This window comes from Bufo bufo, chromosome 2, assembly GCF_905171765.1.
Source record: "Bufo bufo chromosome 2, aBufBuf1.1, whole genome shotgun sequence".
Classification (NCBI taxonomy): domain Eukaryota; kingdom Metazoa; phylum Chordata; class Amphibia; order Anura; family Bufonidae; genus Bufo; species Bufo bufo.
Window position 1 is genome coordinate 580,560,234 of NC_053390.1, and position 25,645 is coordinate 580,585,878.

Genomic DNA, 25,645 nt, shown 5'->3' on the forward strand with positions numbered 1-25,645 from the left:
CTCAGTGTTGACCCCATTAGGCAGCCCAACAGCATACAGTGCACAAAGTAATGGCATAAAGGGTTTTGGTAAAGAGGGGCGTTATTTTTTTTTTTCTATCCAAAAATGTACCTCTTTTTCTAGGTTTTCTTTGGAATGCTGCAGGTCATCCCTTTCTTGTGTAATACTTTGTATTTTGTTGGAGAGTTCTAATATTTTCTGAGAAGCTGCTTCTTTTTCCTTCTCAGCTTGTTTCAAGTCCAGCTCCTTGTTCTTTAAGGCCTCCAAAACCTGCTCCAATTCAGAAGTCAGATCTTGTTTAGACTGGTCAAAAACTTGTCTGTCTTCTAGAGATTTGTTCAGTATATGAACCTTTTCTTCTAACTCTCTCTCCAGTGAAGACGACTTTTTGGAAAGAAGGGGGGGGGGGGGGGGGGGGGAGAAACAACAAAACACAACATTGAGTATGCCCCTGGAAAGGTTTAATCTTGAGCAATGTATGTGATATCAGGGTATGAAGATTACTACAATTATACCTTTTCTTCTAGTAAAGAAATATCATTTTCCAGCTTTTCTACCCTCTGCTTCTGCTGCTCAAGTTCTTCTTGAGTCTTTTTAAGCTCATCTTGAGTTTCAGTATACTGTAGCGAGATAAACAAAGTAGACATATGGTGTATGTTAGTGATACTTCAAAATAATTTTTAATAACCAGTCTTAAAAGCAGAGAAATTAACATTTTGCTAAATATCACTATTTTCTATCAATTTAGGATTTAAAAAAACAACAAATTTACTACTAACATGTAGTATGATGGTGTCACGTGAAATTCTCATAATGGCTTAGATAAGTCAAGCGGGATTTGTCTGTGTGTTAAATTGCTGCCGAGATATCTTTACTTTTATACATAAAGTTTGAGCACCAGAAGGCAGGGCTGAATCATTTGAGCACTGCTTTGTACCACCACCTGTGCTCTGCACACACCCCACTCCCCTTGATTGACAGGGGTTAGATATCAGCATGCTGAGGGTTGAGCTGTGTCCTAGCATCTACATATCTTATAGTACATACACTATGTACTATAGCTTCACCACACTGAGACCTGCTCAGAAAGCTAATCTACACATTACTGCTTTATTCACATACAGAATATATGACTATAAAGACAATAGTAATAAGTGTATGCTGGTGACAGAGCCGCTTTAAAGAGGACCTTTCACAGTTTTTTTTTTTTTTGTTAAACCAAGAACCTTTACAAGTGGGGTACGTTCTGCTGATGCTGCTATAACTTTTCCCAAACGCCCCTTGGCTGCACGGCTGTTCCCTTTGTTTTCGTGCCCTGTATGTAAATAGATAGCATCGGTACAGGGAGTAGGAGACCCTCAGTGAGCGCCACAGCCAGGGAGAAGGAGATGCCCACTGAGAAGGGCTGGGGTCTACTCCTCCCTGTACCGATGCTACCTATTAACATACAGGGAATGAAAAACAGAATGGGAGCACAGCGGGAGTTTTAAAAAATATATAAGTTATATCAACATCAGCAGAGCATACCCTGCTTGTAAAGATACTTCGTTTAATGTAATGAATAAAAAAAATAAAAAAAAACATGAAAAGGTCCCCTTTAAGCAAGTGCACTTTGGTGTAACATAGTACATAGGGCAGAAAAAAAATACATTTGTCCATCCAGTTTGGCCTGCCATCGTGCAAGTTGATCTACTGTGTGCTACTGTCTTGCTGAAACTACAGGAAATTATTCTGATTCACTACTTCTAGCCTATATGTAGTGCCAGAAATAAAAAAGAAAAAAAGCAGCACACAATTCACCGGGTGCAAAACAATCCTCCTGGGGACCTGCGACCAAGATCCCAAATTGTATAGAAAGCGAAAGAAGGCAGCACTCCAAATAAACTTGAAAAAAGTGGACGGTTTATTCACTCATTCAGCGACGTTTCAGCTCTCTCAATGGAGCCTTTTTCCAGCTGAGTAACATGTGCCAAATTACATATATAAATAGTGCAAGTAATTACCAGAATACAAATTGGTACATCATATAATAAAGTGAAAATGCATACAAATTACAATCGCATTACAGATATAAATACCATGGTGTCATAATATAGTGAAATAACAATGTAAAAAAATCTTAAAAAATTCACAGTATGATATCTCCGGTGTACAATCTTCAGAATACCATAATCATCAATCAAGTCTGTGACGGTGAACAAAGGTGTATAGCATAATAAAACAATCAAAAAATTAAAAACCTTTGAATGAATCACTTGCGGCTGAATAGACCTGGTGGAATCTGTTGGCGTCCGGAAGACTCAACGGCGCATGCGCCGCCTCATCCGCTATCGCGAGAATCACAAAGTAAATGTGTGGTATAACAACCACATCCAAAATGTCCGCTTCAGAACTTTACTCTAGGGCGCATGCGCATGCCAGTAATAACGCCCATATATATTTAACAGACACTTATACAGTGTCAGAGCACCGCAGTATAAGTGTATGTTAAATATATATGGGCGTTATTGCTGGCATGCGCATGCGCCCTAGAGTAAAGTTCTGAAGCGGACATTTTGGAATGCACTAAATAAGGGCCTCTCATACTGTCCCGTAAATACCACAAAATGGTTTGATCTTGAAATTGATTTGCAACGTTTTTTGCGTAATATTAAGTTAAAGGTATGGTTTGCGGAACAGGCGGATAGGCCAATATCTGAAAATGTCAGGAATAGTGAACTGAGTTTGAAAAATTTAGATTTATATGTGAAAAGTGATTTTATTCCGATTGTTGATCACCCTGCCATTGAGGCCTTCGGTCTCGCAGTAAAACGGGAGATTGAATGTCTCAAACAAGAATCCTTACAGCTACCTCTTAAGCGTGGGAATATGACAAAAGCAGAGATGGAGGCACTTAGTGATCTGGCTTCGGACCGCAACCTCACCATCAAATCTGCGGATAAAGGTGGTGGGGTTGTGGTCATGGACACCAGATCCTATGTAGCTGAAATCAGACAGCAACTTGCAGACACAAATGTATATGAGAGGATCTATAATGATCCCAAGTTTGGGTTACTAAGGGAACTTAAGGAAATACTTATTGGGGCCAAAGATAAAAATATAATTGATGAAAAAAAAATTTCTTTTTTATATTGTGATAAGCCTGCCACCCCCATCCTATATACCATACCCAAGATACATAAATCATTGACTTCACCCCCGGGACGACCCATTGTCTCGGGGATGGACTCACTATTCTGCAAAGCTGCCATCTTTCTTGATAAGATTTTACGTCCCTTCGCGCTTTCTTCAAGATCTTACATCAGAGACACTAGTGACTTCTTGATCAAAATTGATGGTCTTTCCATCCCCAAGGGGTCACTATTGGCTTCTTTTGATGTCGTAAGCCTGTATACTTCAATTGAACATGAATTGGGCATATTGGCCATTGAACAGGTTTTGCTAAAAACAGATTACAGTCATGATTGTCAGAAATTTTTGAGCACACTGTTGAGATTCATCCTGACCAGGAATTATTTCCTGTTTCAGGATGATTTTTTCTTGCAGCTGCGGGGGACCGCGATGGGGTCCAACGTGGCGCCGACCTATGCAAATCTTTACATGTCACATCTTGAGGAGTCTGTCGTCTATGGAAGCCACCACTTCAGCCAAGTGCTGGGGTGGTGGCGGTACATAGATGACATTTTCCTGATTTGGGTCGGTGCCACGGAGGACCTCATCGCGTTCCATGGTTTTCTCAATACCATTGACCCCAGCGTCAAATTCACGTTGATACATTCTGAGGATAGTTTACAATTCTTGGATACTCAAGTCACTATTCAGGAAGATAAGTTGGTTACGGACTTATATGTAAAATCTACGGATAAAAACACTCTGTTGCGTTACGAGAGCCACCATCCCAAACCTATGATTAGGTCTCTCCCTTTCAGCCAGCTGCTTAGGGTCAAAAAAATAATTCAGGATCCGATAAAAGCAGAAAAAAAGATTACAGGAAATGGGGTCCAAATTTTGGACACGTGGGTACCCAAAAAAATTGATCCAAGAACATCTGAATAGAATTAAACCACTCACTACTGATAATATCAGAAAGGGATTAAGTGACCATAAGGATTCCCAGGTGAGAATCCCCTTTGTGTCGGAATTCAGCACTAATAGTGGCAAGATTGCTGCTATAATTAAAAAACATTGGCGCATTCTCAGCAGTAATTTTGGGACAATACAGGAATTTAAATCACCACCATTATGCTCCTATCGACGTAGCCCCAACTTGGGTGATAAACTAGTGAAATCAGATATCGGTTCTACCAGGGAGACATGCGAGAGCTATTTTGGCTCCACACGCAAAGGATGCTTTCCCTGTTACAACTGTATAAACTGCAAGTTAATGTTAAGGGGAGATTCCTTTGTACATCCCACCCTAGGTCATAGGGTTAAGATTAAACAATATTTAACCTGCGATTCCTCTTATGTGATCTATCTGTTGGTATGCCCATGTGGTCTCCTATATGTTGGGGAGACCACATGGGATGTCAAAACCAGTCTTAACCAACATCGATATTCGATCAGAAAGCAAAAAATGGACCTTCCAGTGTCCAAGCACTTTACTGAAGTCAAACATACACAGGATGATCTACGATTTAGAATTTTAGAACAAATATCTCCCTCTAGGCGAGGTGGTGACCGGATAAAAACATTGAAAAAACGTGAACTATACTGGATCTACACACTAGGCACTTTGAGGCCTCATGGCCTAAATGTGGAATTTAGGGTGATCTAGTCATTGATTTTATGTATGTTTTCTCTAGTTTGATGGTGTTCATGGAAAACAACATGTGCTATATATTAACTAATTTTTTCTTTTTTTCCTATAGGATATTATATTGAAGTATAAAAGCAGGAATGTTCACGTAAGGCGAATACCGGAGGAACTATGTTGGCGGTCCTTCTTTTCATTTGTTTCAATATGTATAACTGGCATCTGATGTCAGCCCCTGTCTGATATATAGTGCGACTCTAGCCCCCTTTGGGACTTGAGTGGCACTGTCACAGACGGTTGGCACTGACATATTTATTATTTATTGTTAATAAACTGATATGATGAGCCCCGATGCAGTCTTGTCCGTGTCCCTTCCGTTGATACACAGCGGTTTACTACTGTGCAGCTGTAAGGGACATGGAGCGGATTGGCTGTTATTCTGGACAGCGGGAGATTAACGGTGTGAAGACCGGGCTGTCCCGCTGATACAGATATCCTATTGGCGACAGACGTTGATTCGCCGGCCTCCGATATATGGATCAGCTGTTTTCTGCTAGATACTGCGGTGCTCTGACACTGTATAAGTGTCTGTTAAATATATATGGGCGTTATTACTGGCATGCGCATGCGCCCTAGAGTAAAGTTCTGAAGCGGACATTTTGGATGTGGTTGTTATACCACACATTAACTTTGTGATTTTCGCGATAGCGGATGAGGCGGCGCATGCGCCGTTGAGTCTTCCGGACGCCAACAGATTCCACCAGGTCTATTCAGCCGCAAGTGATTCATTCAAAGGTTTTTAATTTTTTGATTGTTTTATTATGCTATACACCTTTGTTCACCATCACAGACTTGATTGATGATTATGGTATTCTGAAGATTGTACACCGGAGATATCATACTGTGAATTTTTTAAGATTTTTTTACATTGTTATTTCACTATATTATGACACCATGGTATTTATATCTGTAATGCGATTGTAATTTGTATGCATTTTCACTTTATTATATGATGTACCAATTTGTATTCTGGTAATTACTTGCACTATTTATATATGTAATTTGGCACATGTTACTCAGCTGGAAAAAGGCTCCATTGAGAGAGCTGAAACGTCGCTGAATGAGTGAATAAACCGTCCACTTTTTTCAAGTTTATTTGGAGTGCTGCCTTCTTTCGCTTTCTATATGTAGTGCCTATAGAATCTAAGATGTCCCTGTGCAACGCAAATTCAAAGAAAACACAAAGCCCTGTGCCCCCCAACACTTAAAGGTGGTCATATACATTAGATCAGGCATGCTCGACCTGCGGCCCTCCAGCTGTTGCAAAACTACAACTCCCAGCATGCCCGAACAGCTTACAGCTATCAGCCAATAGCAAGGCATGGTGGGAGTTGTAGTTTTACAACAGCTGGAGGGCCGCAGGTTGAGCATCCCTGCATTAGATGAATATTGACAGAATTTGTCTATTTCAGCTGTCCTGGCAGACCATATAATGTATATGGTGGTGCCCCAATGCTCCCTCCAAAGTCAAAGGAAAGGGTTGGGCATATGGAATTTTCAAAAAGGCAGATAAGCCGTTGCCAGTCACCAGCGTATTCCCCTCTTCCTATTGAGAACATATGCACACAGTGCATGAAACAATAGCTGGTTTGATTAACTGCTATCTAAAAGCTGTCCTCCAATGTTTTGTGCTCAGTGTTGACCTCGTTAGGGAGATAGAATACAGTGCTCAAGAGAATACAGTGCTCAAGGAAATAGCATAAACAGGATTGTTTTGGTAGAGGGGTTCATTTTTTCTTCTATTAAAAAATTTTTTTTGCATAATATAAAATGTACCTTTTCTTCTAGGTTTTCTGTGGAGTGCTGAAGGTCATCCCTATTTTGTGTAATACTTTGCACTTTGCTGGAGATTTCTAGCATTTTCTGAGAAGCTGCTTCTTTTTCCTCCTGAGCTTGTTTCAATTCAAGCTCCTTGTTCTTTAAGACTTCCATAACCTGTTCCACTTCAGACGCCAGATCTTGTTTAGACTGGTCAGTAATCTGTCTGTCTTCTAGAGCTTTGTTCAGGGTATGATTCTTTTCTTCTAATTCTCTCTCCAGTGAAGAGGACTTTTTGGAGAGAAGAGAAAACAGTGAGTACACATCTCTGGGGTTGTATCATCATGCCGATACTTAAGGCGGGATGAGACTAAACCCCCACCACCAGGCAGTCAAGAAACAGCACAGCAGACCAGCGCTGCTCTCATCAAGAAAAGTAGCACAGGAAGCTATGCTGTTTCTGTACCTCTGATGCACAGCAATGGGAGCTACTGAAACCCTGAAGTGGCAGTCTGGTGCGCTGTTTCTCGGCCGCCTGGTGGTGGTGGTTTAGTCTCATCTTGCCTTAGTAACTGCGAGATGAAATGAGCAATGTAGGAGATACCAGAATATGAAAATTACTACAACATACCTTTTCTTCTAGCAAAGAAATATCATTTGCCAACTTTTCTACCATCTGCTTCTGCTGCTCAAGTTCTTCTTGAGTTCTTTTAAGCTCATCTTGCGTTTCAGTACACTGTAATGAGAACAGTCATTAAACATCATCCTCAAATATACTCTTGAAAACACAGAGGTTGTCTGGTCTCATGGCACGGATGACCTATCCTCAATATAGGTATTATCATCCAATTGGTGGCAGTCAGACTCCTGGCAGTTCTGCCAATGAGCTGTTGGAAGGGGCCACAGCGTTCATGTGAGTGCTGCATCCTCTAAGTACCGTCCCTCTATTTTGTAGTGGTGGGGCGGTGGTTGGTCATATTGAATTTCAACATGGCAATCACTTTTTTCCCCACGCCTCCACAACGGCACCACCTGGAGGGTGACCCCGCCTTCTGAGGGACAGGAAACAACTGAGATCAGCCAATAAAAGGCCCCCTTCCTCTTACCTTCTCCGGTTGTTTCCTGTCCCTCTGAAGGCAGGATTGTGGGATCAGCATGGAGCGCAGAGCCTTTCGTAGGTTACGCAGGTTCATCTGGAGGGCCGCTGCAGCAGGAGGGGTCGCGGAGCAAGGTGACGTAAAAGGGTGGGTGTTGGCGCGATGACCATGCAATTTAAAGGGAGAGAGTGAGCCAAACTGATTGATCCCTCTACGGTGAATCCTGTGCATCTCCCGTGGTCAGCATGTCGCCACAGGCGGATTCTGATTCCACCCGCTAAAACTACCGATTCCTCCAGGCCCTCCAGCACTGTAAGCCTCCTCCCTGTTGACGTTTGTCCCAGTCACTAATTGTTTCCGTGCACTAGGGGCCATTTCTTCTTGGGCGACGGATCTATTTTAAAGATATAACATTGTGGGAGATCTTAGAGCAGATTTATGTTTTCTAGGGGAGAGAAAACATTAAAAGGGAAGAATCCCAAAAGAAGAAATGTGCAATATGCAAAAAGGGACTCGTGGTTTCTTCCAAAAAAACTATGCCCAAGGTGTGCTAATAAGGTGGTTTCGGAAGAGACGCCTAACCTTGTAGAACGTTTAGGAGCCATGATTAAAGAAAGAGTTTGAGCAGCAGTTGAAGAAAAACTTTCGGCCATTCCTCCTAGAGCCTCCACATCTAAAACCCCTAATTTGGAAGAGCAGGCTTCTGATTTTGATGAAGGGGGAACTGTCTTCGGATACAGGCTCTAATGTCTCAGAGAATGCTTCTGGACGTCCGCTCTGTTTTATTGAAGATACTGAATCTCTATTAAAAACAAAATCAGAGCCACAATAAATTTGGAAGAACCCAAATTATTTTTTTAGGTCAGCCTGGGAAAAAATTCAGGCCTCTCCTTGGGTTCTCTCAACCATAGAGGGGTACCGTCTAGAATTCCTCCAGATAGGTATCTGGAAAAATCTAAGTTGAACAAAGAAGATCAGAAAACGTTGGACCAGAAGATTGCCTTACTTCTACAAAAAGGCCATAATACAATCCCCATTAGAGGAACAGAGGAGAGGGTTTTATTCCTCAGTATTCTTGGTAAAAAAACAAACTGTTCCTTCCGGGCAATAATAAACCTGAAGTATCTGAACAAATACATTGTATACAGAAAGTTCAAGATGGAGACAGTAAAATTAGTAACCAATATCCTGACAAAAGATTGTTTTATGAGCACAATAGACCTCTCAGATGCCCATTACCATGTACCCATTCACAAGGATTATCAAAAATTCTTGAGGATGGCAGTTTGGTTCCAGGGAAGGTTACATAATTTCCAATTTCAAGTTCTACCGTTCGGCACCAAGAATCTTTACGAGTCCTTGAGTGAACAGGGCAAACTGTCCCAACTATTTATTATACATAGAGTGTACAAAACACCGGTGTTTCTTAAAAAAAAAGGTTGGAGTAAGAATTGATGACAAGTGTCCAAAGTGTATGGAAGAGGGTGCGGATTTGTTACATATGCTCTTGTCCAGTAATTGGTAATTATTGGGAGGATGTAAGAAATATGATTAATAGCAGAATGACATTGAGAATTCAAAAAGACCCTAAGGTGTGTATATTGGGATATGTGTCTGAGATTGGAGGGACTGAATCGGTCAAGGTAGCTGTGGGGAGGTTGCTATATGTGGCCAGGAAACTGGTGGCTATGAGGTGGATCCAGGGAAGTCCGCCTACACTGGGTGAGTTTGAACGAAAGGTGCATGACATGATGATACTAGAAAAAGGGGTGTATGTGAAGAGAGGGCGTCTTCAAAAGTTTGATAAAATGTGGAGTGATTGGTTATCTCATACCCACGTGGTTATATAGGCTCGTGAAGGTCAAGACTAGTTGTCAGGGAGGGGGGTGTTAGGGCAAGGTGGGGAGGGGGGAGGGTTTTGATATGTATAATTCTTTGTTTCAAACATTTGTTTTAACATGTGTACACGTTATGTACTGATACTGGATAAAACTGTGTGTTGATATTTGTACGGTTACTGTTGTACCCTGACTCCACATGGTGGATAAAGCAAGAAAAAACAACGTATTGATTTTTGTAATACTCTGTATTTATTGATTCAATAAAAACGATTTGATTTAAAAAAAGAATCTTTACGAAGATTATGGAAGACGTAGCAAGGTTCTTTCATCTGGCAGGGAAAGTACTAATCCCATACTTGGACGACTTTTTAATAGCAGCACCGTCAAAGGACCTCCTGCAGATCCAACTCCAGACAGCTTCAGAAACTGTCACGGTAGGGAGTGGGGGAAACTCCCCACCGTCCAAAGTCTTAAATTAGGGAAAGCCACTAGGCCTGGAAGCCAAGATAAGGGAGAAAGACACCTCCTATCGCCACTCTCATTCTATCCATGACCTCCGGACTGTATGAGCTGCCCTCGATGGGGGGGGAAGGGCGCTCATACTCTGGAACCTGGGCCCTACTGACCCTATCTGTCCCTATAATATGGAAGTCAGGGACACAGTCTCCCACAGGCCTTGTAACAAGGAGGAGACAGCAAGCAACAACAGAACGGCAGGTAAGTGTCCTGTGGCCAGATGACCACAGACAACAGAACGACAAGATCACTTACCGGAAGCCACAGCTTGCCATCTTGTAGCTCCCCCTCCGGGGAACCCCAGAGACCCCCTTCCTGAGGTACACAAACTGGACATGTCTAGCAACCTTATTGGATCAACCACACCATAAACAAACCACACATGGAACAAACAACTAGACAAACATCAACCCATAAGTGCAGCACCACACAACAATGGGGAAGGGTAGAAATAGGCAAGGACCTCTATGTCCCACAAGGTGGCCCTCAAGGACAGGGCAGCTGGAAATGCCCAGAAAGGAGCATTGAATCCATCCCCAATAAAGGGTGAAGTGAATCTGACCTCAGGCTCAACGCCTTAACCCCGTGCTCACCAGAAGGGAAGGAAAAACAGACTTAAAAGGGAAAGCACACACACATGCATGCATAAACAGCAACACGTTGCCACCGGCAACCAAGCAGTGACAGAAACCCTTTCAGAATTGGGTTGGATCATAAATCTAGAGAAATCATTTCTTCTCCCCGAACAAAAAAAATAATCTTTCTGGGTGTACTTCTAGATTCCCATCAGATGTCCTTGTTTCTTCGAATCCAGAAACAAGATGATTTAATCTGGAGGATTCTAAGATATAGCCTCAGTTCGGGAAATCATGACAATTTTAGGTCTTATGACCTCCACCATTCCATCGGTAAAATGGTCACAGGCCCACTTGAGGGACCTTCAGTCTTTCCTGTTAGAGGTGGGACAAGAAGCAGACCTCCTTAAACAAAATAGTAAGGATTCCGTCTAGGGTTAAATTCTCACTATCCTGGTGGACAAAGGAAAATAATCTGTCCCGAGGGGTGGAATGGCATCAGACGAATCAAGTAATGATTACTACCGATGTAAGCAAGCTGGGTTGGGGGAGCACACATGGAAGGTGCAATGAAGCAAGGTCTATGGTGGGCGGATATGGAACAAGTATCTTCCAACATGCGAGAACTGAATGCAGTTTGGCAGGCCCTAAAAGCCTTTGCTCCCTCAATTCGATTAAACCACGTAAGAATTCTTTCCGACAACTCCACCACCGTAGCCTACGTGAACAAGCAAGGGGGACCAAGGAGTCTCTTTCTCTCTAGTAGCATTCATACGTCCTTACTAAGAAGAGAGAAATACACGGCTGACAGGCGACTGGCCACAGCTCATCTCCCTTGAGAAAAAGATGATAATTACTCTTACCGGTAATTTGATTTTCCTTTAGCCTCCACAACGGCACGAGGAATTCCCACCCAATTATTCTCAATATCAGAATATTATTTTCTGTTTGGCATATACTTCTGAGTCCTAGGTTAATAACTGGAGAAGGTAAGAGGGACTTTTATTGGCTGATTTCACAGTTGTTTCCCGTCTTTTCTCAAGGGAGATAAGCTGTGGCCAGTCGCCTGTCAGCTGTGTATTTCTCTCTTCTTAGTAAGGACATATGAATGCTCAGCATAGCCGAGTGTGCATGTGTATGGAAGAGTCGAGAGGAATAGCTGGTTTGGTCAACTGCTATGTAGAGTGGTCTTCTGATTTACTAAGCTCAAATGCTGATGTCATCTGTAAAGGGGACAATCTTGGTAAAGGTTTTGGTTTTTTATTCTATGCAAAATTATATAATTTAAAATGTACCTCTTCTAGGTTTTCCTTGGAGTGCTGCAGGTCATCCCTTTCTTGTGTAATACTTTGCACTCTGTTGGAGAGTTCTAGTATTTTCTGGGAAGCTGCTTCTTTTTCCTCCTGGGCTTGTTTCAATTCAAGCTCCTTGTTCTTTAAGACCTCCATAACCTGTTCCATTTCAGATGCCAGATCTTTAGACTGGTCAGTAATCTGTCCGTCTTCTAGAGCCTTGTTCAGGATAGGATTATTTTCTTCCATTTCTCTCTCTAGTGAGGAGGACTTTTTGGGATAGAGGGAAAAAAAAAAAAGTGAGTACAACCCTGAAAAGGCTTAACTATGAGCAATGTATGTGATATAAAGTTATGAAGATTACTACAATTTTACCTTTTCTTCTAGTAACGAAATATCACTTTCCAGCTTTTCTACCCTCTGCTTCTGCTGCTCAAGTTCTTCTTGAGTCTTTTTAAGCTCAACTTGAGTTTCAGTACACTGTAATGAGAAGTCATTAAAAAGCATCCTAAAATATACTCATGGAAACACATTGGCAAACTCTTTAAAGGGGTTTCTGGTGCATATTGATCCTCAGGTTCAGTCATCAGGTCACCTTTAGCAGTCCAACTGCTTTGAAACTGCAACTCCCAGTGTGCTCCATTTACTTCTATGGGAGTTACAAGAGCAGCTGAGCAAATGTACATGCTGGGAGTCGTAGTTTCACAACAGCTGGAGTGCCAGAGGTTGCTTATGCCTGGGATAGGTCAGCAATAGCCGATCGGGGGGGTCTGACACCCCGGCCAATCAGCGGTTTGAATAGTATGCGGTGCTCCTGTGAGCCGTGTTCCATACAATGCATACTTGCTGACATAAGTGCAACAGCCCCTTCAAACAATTGACCAGCAGGCGTGCCAGGAGTTGGACTCCACTGATACGATACTGATGACCTATCCTAAACCAGTTTAAATCAACCTAGCTATAGCGATTACCTCTTGGTGATAAAAACTGAAAATGAAAATTTCCAGTCTTCTAAAGCCCCTTTCACACGAGCGAGTTTTCCGCGCGGTTGCAATGCGTGACGTGAACGCATAGCACCCGCATTGAATCCGGACACATTCATGTCAATGTGTCTGTGTACATGATTGTTTTTTTTCAGGCATCAGTTCTGCGTTGCGTGGGAATCGCAACATATTCTATATTCTGCGTTTTTTCATGCAGCCCTGGCCCTATAGAAGTGAATGGGGCTTCAGTGAAAAACACATTGCATCCGGAAGCAAGTGCGTTTTTCAATGATGGTTGCTAACAGATGTTGTTTGTAAACCTTCTGTTTTTTTATCACGTGCGTGAAAAACGCATCAAAATGCATTGCACCCAAGTAGAAAAAACTGAACGCAATCGCAGACAAAACTGCGGACCTAAACCGTCTCGCTTGTGTGAAAGGGGGATAAAGTCATTTTTTTCAACCTCTGTTCAAGGGCTGCTTTTTTTTTTTTTTTTATTCCTTTTAATCTTAGTCAGTGACCATCTGATGTTGTCCCAGGTTACTTCTAACAAATTAAAACATACAATTATAAAACAAAGTAATTACTTTGGTAGTCTGAACCACTGAATAATTACTATGGGAAATCTAGTTTCCCTTTGAAGTATAACCATTCATACACCTACTGCTTGTAACAGACGGTGGGTGTCAGGGTGGATAAATCAATGATAAAAAAAAAAAAAAAAAAAAAAAGGATTTTTTTTTATTTCAATCGGATTTTTTTAAATATAAAATGCTTTGGAGGAAAATCTATTCCCATCCAAAGGTTATTCCATCATGAAATAAAGATGAGTTTTTTAATTATGTAGAATAAGGCTGTATATGTGTAATTTTTTTGGTAAATAGATTCCATTAATCCATTCACAATGTCATGCTCTTCCAGAGGTTTTTGTAAGATTATTGGGCAGTTTCTCTGCCTACAAGATATTATCACAGATGCTTGGTTTACTTTTGCAGTTCTCAAAACTGAATTTGACTCAGCAGAGATCACATGCCTCTTCACAGCAAAAATATTATAACATGAACAGAGTTGAGAAAAAGACCTTAATCCTAACTTCTACAAACCTATGAATGCAGAATCAACCTAATCAAACTAATATGAAGAGTTGTTATTCTAAAAATCTTCATTTACTTGCATATAAGTTATACCAGCAAGAATTAGTCTTTATGTAGAAAACTATGATTTAAATCAATTTGATTCAAATCAAATGTGGACCCACCAGTTGGGCTAAAACTAAGGGGCATATTCACCCTTTAAGCGGTGTACAGGGATCTGGAATTTCGATAAGGGAACTAACCAGGCTGCTCAACTACACGGGATGGGGGTGGTTTTCTGATGTTTGGAGCAGAATTTGTAGTCAGGCTAGGTACGGTACACGGGTAGTCAGACAACAGATCACACCTTTGTTGGTTACCAGACACTAGAAAACCCCAAACTGTTGTATTATCTACTTGCATTCCCCATGTAAAAATTCTGTTGCATCTATTCTTATGGCTCTATGTTGTGCCGTTCCTCTGTTATTTCTGCAAGAAGTTATGAATGAATTACCAGCAGCTTGCAGTAAAGGTACAGATGGGTGTTACCAGTTAGGGTTGTGTCCCTGCACAGTCCGACACCAGCCGCACTGATTGGACAGTCAGACGCATCTGCTACTGGTAACACCCAGCAGTACCCTTTAATGCTGGCAATTTGTAAACTTCTAGCAGGAATAATACAGGAATGCAACATAGAGCCATAAGAATAGATGTTCCAGAATTGTTATTACATGGGGAGTACAGGTCGTAAAACTGACATGTCTGGAGAGGAGACAGGTCCTCTAACTCCAGCAGCGCTGTAAGGAAATTCATTGAGCATCAGTTCTCCTTTCTTACACCAGAGAATGTCCAAATGTTCGAAGCTCCTCTGATGTTAAAGGAGCTAACACATCGTATACCTTTTATGGCCTACGGTAAGGTTTCTGGCCCGTATGGACTCCCTTTAGAGGTATACTTACAGCATTTGGATATGCTGGCACCACAACTGTTATCACTTTACAATGATGTCTATGAGCAGGGGTCACTGCCCAAGTCAATGTCTGAGGTGACCATTCTATTGAAACCAGGGAAAAACCCAGAAAAAAAAAAATGTGGTTCCTATAGACCCATTTCATTGATAAATGTGGCTTATAAAGATATTAACAAAGATACTGGCTAATCGGTAATGTTCAGATATACAATATATTGTTCACACTGATCAATCCGACTTTATTCCAGGTACAGTAAATCCACTACAGACAATATATGCCATCCATATACCATATGGATGGTAGGAGCAACAGGACTGGGCTCTGGCATCGCTTGATGATGGACTTTGATTCAACAGAATGGTAATATCTTCTGCCTGTTCTGAAATGCTTTGGGTTTGGTGATAAACGTTTAGGACATTGTATATACCCCCCTTGTGCCCAGGTGATGGTAAATAGTTTGCCGTCCTCCTTTGGATTACACAGACACTCCTCTGCGGTGTAACCCATGTCTACAACATCTAATTAAGATACAAGACTCAAGTTTTTGGACATCTCTAGAACTGCAAGACTGTTAATAAGAAACAGGATTGTTTTTTTTTTTTTTGAGTCCCTGACCGCGAGGTCTTTGGGTTTTTACAGCTTCACCATGCTCTTTTCTCACTTCCACTTAGAGATTTCTTATTACCCTAATAGGAAGACTTTGCTCCCAAGGGATTGGTATCATTCATATACACCCACCTGCTGCATGCTAAATGGCTACAAAAACCTAGCACTGCTGAGGCCAAATGGAGGAAACAGATTCCTACCCTCTCCCAAGAAGACAAGTAAATGGTATAAAAATCTCATTTGGTGGCTTCTCCATCTTCTAGTAACAAGATGATCCAACTGTGTATTATCCACCAGTGTCACCTGCCACCCTCTGCCCATGTCATATGAGTAGAATGGCTTCTATTGATCGCCATAGATGTTCTGCTACACGAGCGGACTTTGCTCATTTTATATGACTATGTTCATATATTTCCATCTGGACAGAGGTAATTAGAGTGTTACCTGATGTCTTCAAAAGACCAATTACTCAAACCGCAGAGATCTGCTTTATGGGTATTATACCAGATGAACTTTATTTTTGCTAGGAAAGCTATTGCTATGAGATGGATAGCTGAAAGACCTCCCTGCTTCTCTCATATAGGAGTATGCTATTCTCCAAATTCTACAAAAAAAACATGGAGAAATTTCAGTGGGTGTGGGGTATTTCGTGCACCTCCCCTCATTAGCGAAAAGATTTAGATATCTTATCGAATGTAACAAGCCCCTGTAGAATACACTGTATAACACTTTCTGTATTACGTTATTCTGTATAACTATTGGTTCCATTTTGTATCTTGGGGTCAGAGGTCGCACTACATTTTTTCCAGAAGAGTAAAAAAATACTCCTACCATTTTTTGGGAAGTAATTTTAGCCAAGGAGGAGTACGAAATTTGCGGTAATTCAAATACATAATACATAGGCCTGCACTTGCTCGCATCTGCGTTACAGGCTCCGTTCGGGACCTCAGTCGCAGATTCTGTCAAAAAGATCAGACAAAAAAAGCCTTGCAGGACTTTGATAAAAAGACACGATCCTGACCAGAAACTGAACAGACTCCATTATAGTCAGTGGAGTCTGGTCAGCTCTGTTCCCGTCAGTTACGTGCCTGATCCAGCACTTCTGTTATTTTCGTTGGTCTGTTCATTTAACAGAGCAAACCAACAGAGATTATATAGGTGCGGTGTGAATGTGCCCTCCCATTAGCTTCTCCAACATACAGTCCCATGTAAATAACCACCCCTCCTGTCAGTTTCTCCAACATACAGTCCCATGTGAATAACATTGCTCCCCCTCCTCCAGCATAGGGCTAATAAGCCCTGGGAGGGATCTTGAGTGAATGCACAGCAGGTTATTATAGCCAAGTGATAAAGGACAGCCCAATATGGCGGATCCTCCCTGTACTTTATCACTTGGCTATAATAACCTGCTGTGCATTCACTCTGGACCATAGGCCGGCCGACTTATTAGAAGTCTGTGGGTGCCCTAATACCACTCTGTACAACCCAGCGGTTGCATGGAATGGTAATAAGCTATATGTGCAAGGGCTACTTTAAGATTCTGTACGTTTTAGGTCTCATACACACAGCCGTCCGTGCATTGTGGACACCAATTTGCGCTCCCCAATGCACAGGAAACATCCGTGCGGATTTCGCAGACGGATCCAGACCCATTCAACTTGAATTGGTCTGTTATCCGTCCGCATCCCTGCAGTGTGGAGGCACGGAAAGAAACCCGATTGAAGCACTCTGCAGTTCTTCTGTGCGTCCGTTACACACTGGACCCACCAGATTGCGGACCCATTCAAGCGAATGGGTCCGCATCTATGATGCGGTGAACACATGGCTGGTGCCCGTATATTGCAGACCCGGCTGTGTGCATGAGGCCTTAGACAAAAATATAAATAAAAAAACACAGCATGCTTACTGGCACACAGCCCTGTCCATTGGATCGTGGCTGTGCTTTGTATTGCTGCTCAGGCCCATTCACTTGAGGGACAGAGCTGTACCTAGGCCATGTGACTGATGAATGTGACATCACAGGCCTAGGAGGAGGCAGCAGCACTCACTGGAGTGACAAGTCTTCTCACAGCCGATAAGCGGGGGTGTCAGGAGTCAGACCCCCGCACTGATCTGATATTTATGAGCTACCCTGGAGGATCAATATCAAAATATTAGAAATCCCTTTAAGCTAGTGCACTTTGGTGTGCTTCTGTGTTACTGAAACTACACCAACACACTCTGAATCACTACTCTTAGTCTATATACAGTGCCTATAAAATCCAAGATGTCCCTGTGCAACCCAAAAGGCAAGACTGCTGTCCTTTAAAAAAATAAAATAAAAATCAAAAGCTAGTCCTGTGTCCCCTAGCACTCCTAAAGGTGGCCCATACACAGACCAGCTAATGTATATGGTGGTGCCCCAATGCTCCCTCCAAAGTCAGAGGAAAGGGTTGGGCATATGGAATGTTCAACAAGGGAAACAAGTTGTTGCTGGTCACCAGCATGTTTCCCTCTTCCCATTGAGAACCTATGCAATAGCTGTTAGGTTAAAGGTTATCTAAAGCTGCACTCCGATGTTTTATGCTCAGCACTGACATGGTCAGGGAGACAGACAGGATACAGTGCTCAAGTTAATGGCAAAAAAGGGACATCCTTGGTAAAGAAGGTTTTGCTTTTTGTTCATCTAAAATAAAATTTACCTCTTTTTCTAGGTTTTCCTTGGAGTCCTGCAGGTCATCCCTTTCTTGTGTAATGTTTTTAACTTTGTTGGCAAGTTCTAGTATCTTCCAAGAAGCTGCTTCTTTTTCCTCCTGGGCTTGTTTCAATTCAAGCTCCTTGGTCTTTGAGGCCTCCATAACCTGTTCCATTTCAGAAGTCAGTTCTTTAGCCAGGTCAGTAATCTGTCCGTCTTCTAGAGCTTTGTTCAGGATATGATTCTTTTCTTCCAATTCTCTCTCTAGTGAAGAGGACTTTTAGGAGAGAAGAGGAAAAAAAACAAAAAAAAACAAACAAACAGTGAGTACATCTCTCAGGTGGTCTCATTTCGCTGTTACTAAGGAGAAAGGAGACTAAAACACCCAACACCTGGTGGCCGAGAAACAGCAGAGTGGACTGACGCTGCTCTGTTTCAGTAGCTCTCATTGACTCAGACACATGGGAGCTACTGAAATAGCTAGTTAGAGAAAAACATAGCTTCCCATTTCCATATCTCTGATGCACTGTAACGGGAGCTACTGAAACAGAGCAGCACCATTCCATAGGCGCCTGGTGGCAGGGGTTTAGGTCTCCTCTCTCCTTAGTAACAGAGAGGAGACAACCTTCTTAATTATGAGCAATGAACAGTAGTTGGTATCAGGATATAAAGACTACTACAATTATACCTTTTCTTCTAGAAAATAAATATTATTTGTCAGCTTTTCTACCCTCTGCTTCTGCTGCTCAAGTTCTTCTCGAGTCCTTTTAAGCTCATCTTCAGGTTCAATACACTGTAATGAGATAATAGTCATTAAACAGGGTCCTCAAATATAACTTATGGAAACACATTGTCAAACTCTGGACTCTGCTTTCAAGGCACTGATGACCAATCAGGATAGATCATTAGTATCTAATTATTGGCAGTCATACTCTTGGCAGCTCTGCCAATGAAAAGTCTGAAGGGGCTGCAGTGATCATGCGAGTACTGCATTTTCTCAAACGTTTACCTGCAGTCCCTTATTTTGTAGTGGTAGCGCAGTGTAATTACAACTTCTTTTCCCAATGGGGAGACGGAAAGAAAGGTTGGGCATATTGAATTTCAAGTGTATGGAGGAGACCGAAGGAATATCTGGTTTGGTCATCTATCATCTAAAGCTGTCCTCTGATTTACTGAGATCAATGGTGATATCAGTAAAGGGGACAATCTTGGTAAAGGTTTTGTTTATTCTTCTAACCAAAAATTACAATATAAAATGTACCTCTTCTTCTAGGTTTTCCTTGGAGTGCAACAGGTCATCCCTTTCTTGTGTAATACTTTGCACTCTGTTGGTGAGTTCCAGTATCTTCCATGAGGCTGCTTCTTTTTCCTCCTGGGCTTGTTTCAATTCAAGCTCCTTGGTCTTTAAGGCCTCCATGACATGTTCCATTTCAGAAGTCAGATCTTTAGGCAGGTCAGTAATCTGTCTGCCTTCTAGAGCTTTGTTCAGGATATGATTCTTTTCTTCCAATTCTCTCTGTAGTGAAGAGGACTTTTTGGAGAGAAGGGAACAAAAAACAAAACAGTGAGCACATCTCTGGAAAGGTTTAACTATGAGCAATGTAGGTGATATCAGGATATGAAGAGGACTACAATTATACCTTGTCTTCTAGTAAAGAATTGTCATTTGCCAGCTTTTCTACCCTCTGCTTCTGCTGCTCAAGTTCTTCTCGAGTTCTTTTAAGCTCATCTCGAGTTTCTGTATACTGTAATGAGAACAGTAATTAAGCGGCATTTCTAATATACTCAATGAAACATTATAAAACTAAATCAAGATAGCTATTAGCCATTAACCCCTTGGAGATAAAACAACTCATTCTTTTAGCTTTTGTCTTCTCATCATAGTCTCAGATCAATACTTTTTTTTTTACTTTTTACTATTCACATAGCCATCTAGGAGTGCATGTTTTTAGTGGATGGAGAAAATCTGTCGCCTCAGTCATTGCTGTTTAAGTAAAGGAACTGCATAGCAGCACGTCACCCCTTATTCACAAAATCTACCTCTTTTAGCCATTTGTGGTTCCAATCTTCAGAAAATCAACTTTGTTGGCACTGGCGGAGTGGGAGACCTGATGGCAATGAGGGGCTGATGGCACTGGGGAGATGGTGGCATGGACTGACTCCATGTCAGCTAGCCATGCACGGCAGGAAAGGTAAGTATTCTCCTTAGCAGCGGCCCGAATCTGCTGGCTGTGGAAAGAGGGGGGGGGGGGGGGACCCGTGATTTGAAGTGGCAGATGGAGCTGGGGGAAATAAAGATGGCAATGGCATGGAGGGGCTGATTGCACTGGGGGAGTGGGGGAAGGGACATACATGGAAATGGATGGCATGGCGGGGCTAATTGCAATGGTGGACATGGCACTGGGGGACATGATGGCATCGAGGGGCTGATGGCACTGGGGGAGCTAATAGCACGGTGGGGCTGATGAGTTTTTATAAAAGGAAAAATGTTCTTTTAATTCATTTTTTTCTTATTAGAGTACTCAATTAATCGTTGGATTAATCAATAGAATACTTTATTACTAAATTAATCAATAGCTGCAGCCCTACGTGCTACTATGCAATTGCTTTACTTAAATACCAATGACTTAGGTGACAGATTACCTTTAAAGGGTTTCTGTTATCAGAAAAATAGTTATGTATCTGACTGACATTGGCGATGTGCCAATGGCAGCAGAACATAACTGTATGACATATCTCCCTGCCTGCCACCGTTCCCTCAAAAATACTTTTAGAATATGCTAATGAGCCTCTAGGAGATAGTGGGGCATTGCTGCAGCACCTAGAGGCTCCGTCTTCTCACCCTTTAGCACGCCCATGTCCAGTTGATCGACGTCCTAGTTCTGTGCCCGTAAAATCCTGCACCGCCCCGTTTAGTACTCAGCGCAGGCTTAGTGAGTGAAGCCGGCAGCAGGAGAGCGTCCTTCACTCACTGCGCCGAATACTAAACGAGACGGTGCAGGCGCGAGATTTACGTGGGCATTCAGAAGAACTAGGACATCAATCAACTGGACATGGGCGTGCCAAAGGGTGAGAAGACGGAGCCTCTAGGTGCTGCAGCAACGCCCCACTAGCACCTAGAGGCTTATTAGCATATTATAAAAAAAAAGTCAATACTTAGCATGAACGGCGGCAGGCAGCGAAGGCTACTTTCACACTTGCGTTCGGGGCTCCGCTTGTGAGTTCCGTTTGAAGGCTCTCACAAGCGGCCCCGAACGGACCCGTCCAGCCCTAATGCATTCTCAGTGGACGCGGATCCGCTCAGAATGCATCAGTCTGGCAGCGTTCAGCCTCCGCTCCGCTCAGCAGGCGGACACCTGAACGCAGCTTGCAGCGTTCGGGTGTCCGCCTGGCCGTGCGGAGGCAAACGGATCCGTCCAGACTTACAATGTAAGTCAATGGGGACGGATCCGTTTGAAGATGACACAGTATGGCTCAATTTTCAAACGGATCCGTCCACTATTGACTTTCAATGTAAAGTCAAAACGGATCCGTTTGCATTATCATGAACAAAAAAAAAAAAAAAGATTTTTTTTTTTTTGTTCATGGTAATGCAAACTGATCCGTTCTGAACGGATCTAAGCGTTTGCATTATAGGTGCGGATCCGTCTGTGCAGATACCAGACGTATCCGCACCTAACGCAGGTGTGAAAGTAGCCTAAGTCATACAGTTATGTTCTGCTGACATTTGTTTTTTTGCTTTGTTTTGATACCATTCACTATGTGCTAAAACTGGCACGTTTCCTTTATCATGTGGGTCATTGAAATTACAACTAAACCAAAATTTATGTAGTTTTTGGACATCTCAAAAGTACAAAAACTCAAAAAGGGTATCTTACACAACTTTCACATCTGCACAGCAATACGCTTCCGTTGTAATACCACCGGCTGCATCTGTTCAGAACGGATCTAGTTGCATTAATCAAAAATGAATAAAACCGGATCAGGCACTAAAAGCATTCCAAGTACGTTTTTTGCATGTCCAGCATGTTTAGTTTCCAACGCCGCACACAAAAACGCTGCTTGCAGAGACTGTGTCCGGCATGGGAATGCAACAAACCAGAACGGAATGGTGCACTCTGTTCTAGTTTTGTCTTCATTGACAATGAATGGGGACAAAACTAAAGCGTTTCGCGCTACGGTTTTGAGACCCTGTGCCGGATCTCAAAACTGGACAGCACAACGCAGATGGGAAAGTAGCTGTTGTACCTCTGCACTCACAATCAGTGACAAAGTCAGACCAGTATAAGAATCTGATGTTATTTCTATCCAATGTCCCAAGTACAGAGGTGGTCTAAAGCAATGAAAAATTATAATGGAACTTCTTTTCCCCCTGAAGTTTTTCTTTGAGGTACAACCAGATACATACTGCTTAAAATATATAAAATTACAAACGTCACATAAAAAAAAAAAACACCTTTACAGTACCTGGAATAAACTAAATTTTATAATCCAAATCAGCCATCTAACTGAAACCCCCTAACATTGTGAAGGTCTCCCTACTGCCACCAAAAGAGCTCGGACCTCCACAAGACCTCTGAATGTGTCCTGTAGTGTTTGGCACCAAGACACGCCATCCACATGATGTAAAAGAAACCGCAAGACAGAAAATCAGACCACCCTCTTCCACTGCTCTGTGGTCTAGTTCTGATACTCACAAGCCCACTGTACGTGCTTTTGGTGGCGGACAGGCGTCAGCTTGGGCACTCTGGCTGGTCTGCAGCTATGCAGCCCCATACACCGCAAACTGCAATGCTCTGTGTTCTGACACCTTTCTATGATATCCAGCATTAAATGGGGTGCCAAGAATTTGGCCCCAAATAGGTATAAATGAATAAAAATTGGGTTCTGCCATCACAAACAACTTTGAATGAAGCCATGGGTGCATCTCCCCGCACATAGTCGATTCCGCAGGGGGAAGCTGCTGGCCCTCCAGTATAAAGCCTCTTGCACACGACCGTATGCCCCGGAGCGGCATTGATCGTGCGCACGGGAGAACACAGCATCGTAGATTACAATGATGCTGTGGACGTCGGGCCGCCCACGGGACTATTGCCTTATGATCTTATGAGTGCAGGACAATAGCCCTGCTGGCGGCCCGACGTCCACAGCATCATTGTTATCTACGATGCTGTGTTCTCCCGTGCGCATGATCAATGCCGCTACGGGACATATGGCCTGCTCACGGAACCTATATCTCGGAGGGCATATGGTCGTGTGCAAGAGGCCTAACATAGGCCGCCATTCCTGTGCAGGGCTGACCATGAAATATGTAAAAGGCTCAAGTCGTCCCAAGCAGGATCCAGTCTTCGTTAGGGCTGGGCGATATGGCCTAAAATCTATATCTCGATATAATTTGAAGCATGTGTGATATAACGATATATATTATTTTCTTCTGTAGGTATACAAATTACATGGCCACCATCATGTCCCCCAGTCAGCGCCATCAGCTCCATGCCATATCCATCCACTGTCCGATCCCCCCACCCCCCGGTAGATTCGGGCCCCAGCTAATATACTTACCTTTCCTGCAGGGTGCGTGGCTGGCTGATGGAGTCCGCAGGAGACGGACAGAGTCTTCTTCCCAGCATGCACTGGGAGGGATCTTACGTCTCACATAGCGTCAGCCAGCGCGCTGACGATGTGTGAATGCAAGGCCCTGGCCAGTGCAGCGCAGTGCAGAGTCGGGAGGCCACGGAGCGGTGAGTGATAAGCTTCAGCTCACTACTGCTCTGTGGTCATCTATCGCGATATAAATAAAATCTATATCGTTGCCCGAATTTATGACAATATATTGTATATCGTTTATATCGCCCACCCCTACTCTCAATGCAGGTCACTTTTCCGGGGAGTGATTGGAAAGGGGTAGGGGGGGGGGGGTCACCCTCCATGACATTCATATACCCGCAAAGAACATATGGACAGAGACAGTCTTCAAAAGGACAAACTCTTCAACTGTTTAAAACCCATAGTTGAGCAGATGCAAAGATAGTTTACCTTTTCAATATTCTTCTCAAGCTCTTCTTTGAGTTGGGCCATCTCTGATTCAAGACACTGTCGTGCCACCTTCATGTTTTTCAGTTCTTCAGTGGTAAGTTCCACTTGGTTCTGAAGATTATTTATCTTTTGCTCATTATAATATTTTTCACTTTTTAGCATTTCCAGTTCTTCTTCACGGTTCTTCAAATTCATTTTCAGGAGTTCTAAATCATTATTTATGGTGAGGCTGGATTGTTCAAGCTCCTTTTCAAAGTGGGAAGCCTATGTGATGATTAATAAAAGGTCATCATTAGATACACACTGGAAGGAAATCATTTTCTGGGGATTTTCAGTCATCTTATTACAGGGAGCATTAAAGGACCACTAATCTGTGTGTGTGTGGGGGGGGGAACATAATCTGCCAAGGAAAGTTTGTCTTTTACTCTCTCAGCTTTGACATCTTCAAACTGCTACAGAAAGAAGTTCTAAGAGATGTCCTGCAGTCCAACAAGGCCCTCATTGAGCAGGGATACTAGACAGTATGAACACACTGACACTACAGGCAGTGCTACCCAGCTTTCCCAGGTGCCTGAATGTCAATTTTGTCCATATAAGCAGGAAGGATTTCTTACTATCTAGGCAACTTTGACTTTATTTTTTTCTGTTGGAAAGCTGGATTACAAGTCAACTGGATCTGTACACACTGTCCAAACCAGATTAAACCGTACATTGTTCAAGCAACCCGGCTTTCCCAGTAACCTGAAAAAGGGACATCTGCCTAGCTGTTCCACTATTAAAGGGTAACTTTTTTTAATGTAATTGGATTGGTCTTAGTTCCCAAGTTAATACTTTTGCATAGGTATTGAATTACCTAGTAATTGCAGCATGTTCTTTCCTCCCCCAGGCTAAAACCGCGTTGCTAGGTGTCCTCCGTCTCCCATCTTCTATATACACAGAAGACGGAGGAAGTAGTAGTAGTGGCAGTCCAGAACGCTGCGCGCGTGCTCCTGTCGCACCAGGATAGTGCCGATATTCGCGATAAAAATTTGCGATTACTCAGCAGGAAGAGGGCGTGTTTAAGCTGACTGGATGGGGTGAGGCTGCACGTTCCCGAGATGCGCTGAAGGAATTCTGGGTAGTTAGGGAGGGAGGGAGGTCTCAGCCTCAGGGTAAGGGCATCGGCGGCCATCTTGAGAAGATAGTCAGAAAGAAGTCTTGCCATGGAAGGAATCTTATTAAACAGGTGGTATGTGAACACAATAATTAGTGATTATGGATTAATTTTGAGTGAAAATATGACAGTTATCCTTTAAAGGAGTGAGGAGGGGCATTTGTCTTAGTAGATTTAGTAATCTGCAGTATTACATGGTGGTAACCCAGCTTTCCCAGGACCCCGAAATGCAAATCTGCCTAGCTATGGCATTA

General features: G+C 42.7%; 1 protein-coding gene across 7 annotated transcripts in view; it reads right to left on the minus strand.

Annotated features, from left to right (window-relative positions):
* The window catches only part of CENPE (centromere protein E), a 118,215-nt gene that overhangs the window by 31,257 nt on the left and 61,313 nt on the right, over positions 1 to 25,645 (minus strand). For all 7 annotated transcript variants that reach the window (XR_005776334.1, XM_040418234.1, XM_040418233.1 and 4 more), the window contains 7 exons: positions 24,239 to 24,502; positions 19,843 to 19,947; positions 19,464 to 19,733; positions 7,206 to 7,310; positions 6,593 to 6,865; positions 516 to 620; positions 112 to 384 (listed from right to left, as the gene is read on the minus strand). Coding sequence is in view for 6 of the 7 variants with exons in the window: in XM_040418234.1 (XP_040274168.1) it covers positions 112 to 384; positions 516 to 620; positions 6,593 to 6,865; positions 7,206 to 7,310; positions 19,464 to 19,733; positions 19,843 to 19,947; positions 24,239 to 24,502 (1,395 nt within the window). In the remaining variant the exon portion in view is untranslated. The remainder of the gene's footprint in view (positions 1 to 111; positions 385 to 515; positions 621 to 6,592; positions 6,866 to 7,205; positions 7,311 to 19,463; positions 19,734 to 19,842; positions 19,948 to 24,238; positions 24,503 to 25,645) is intronic.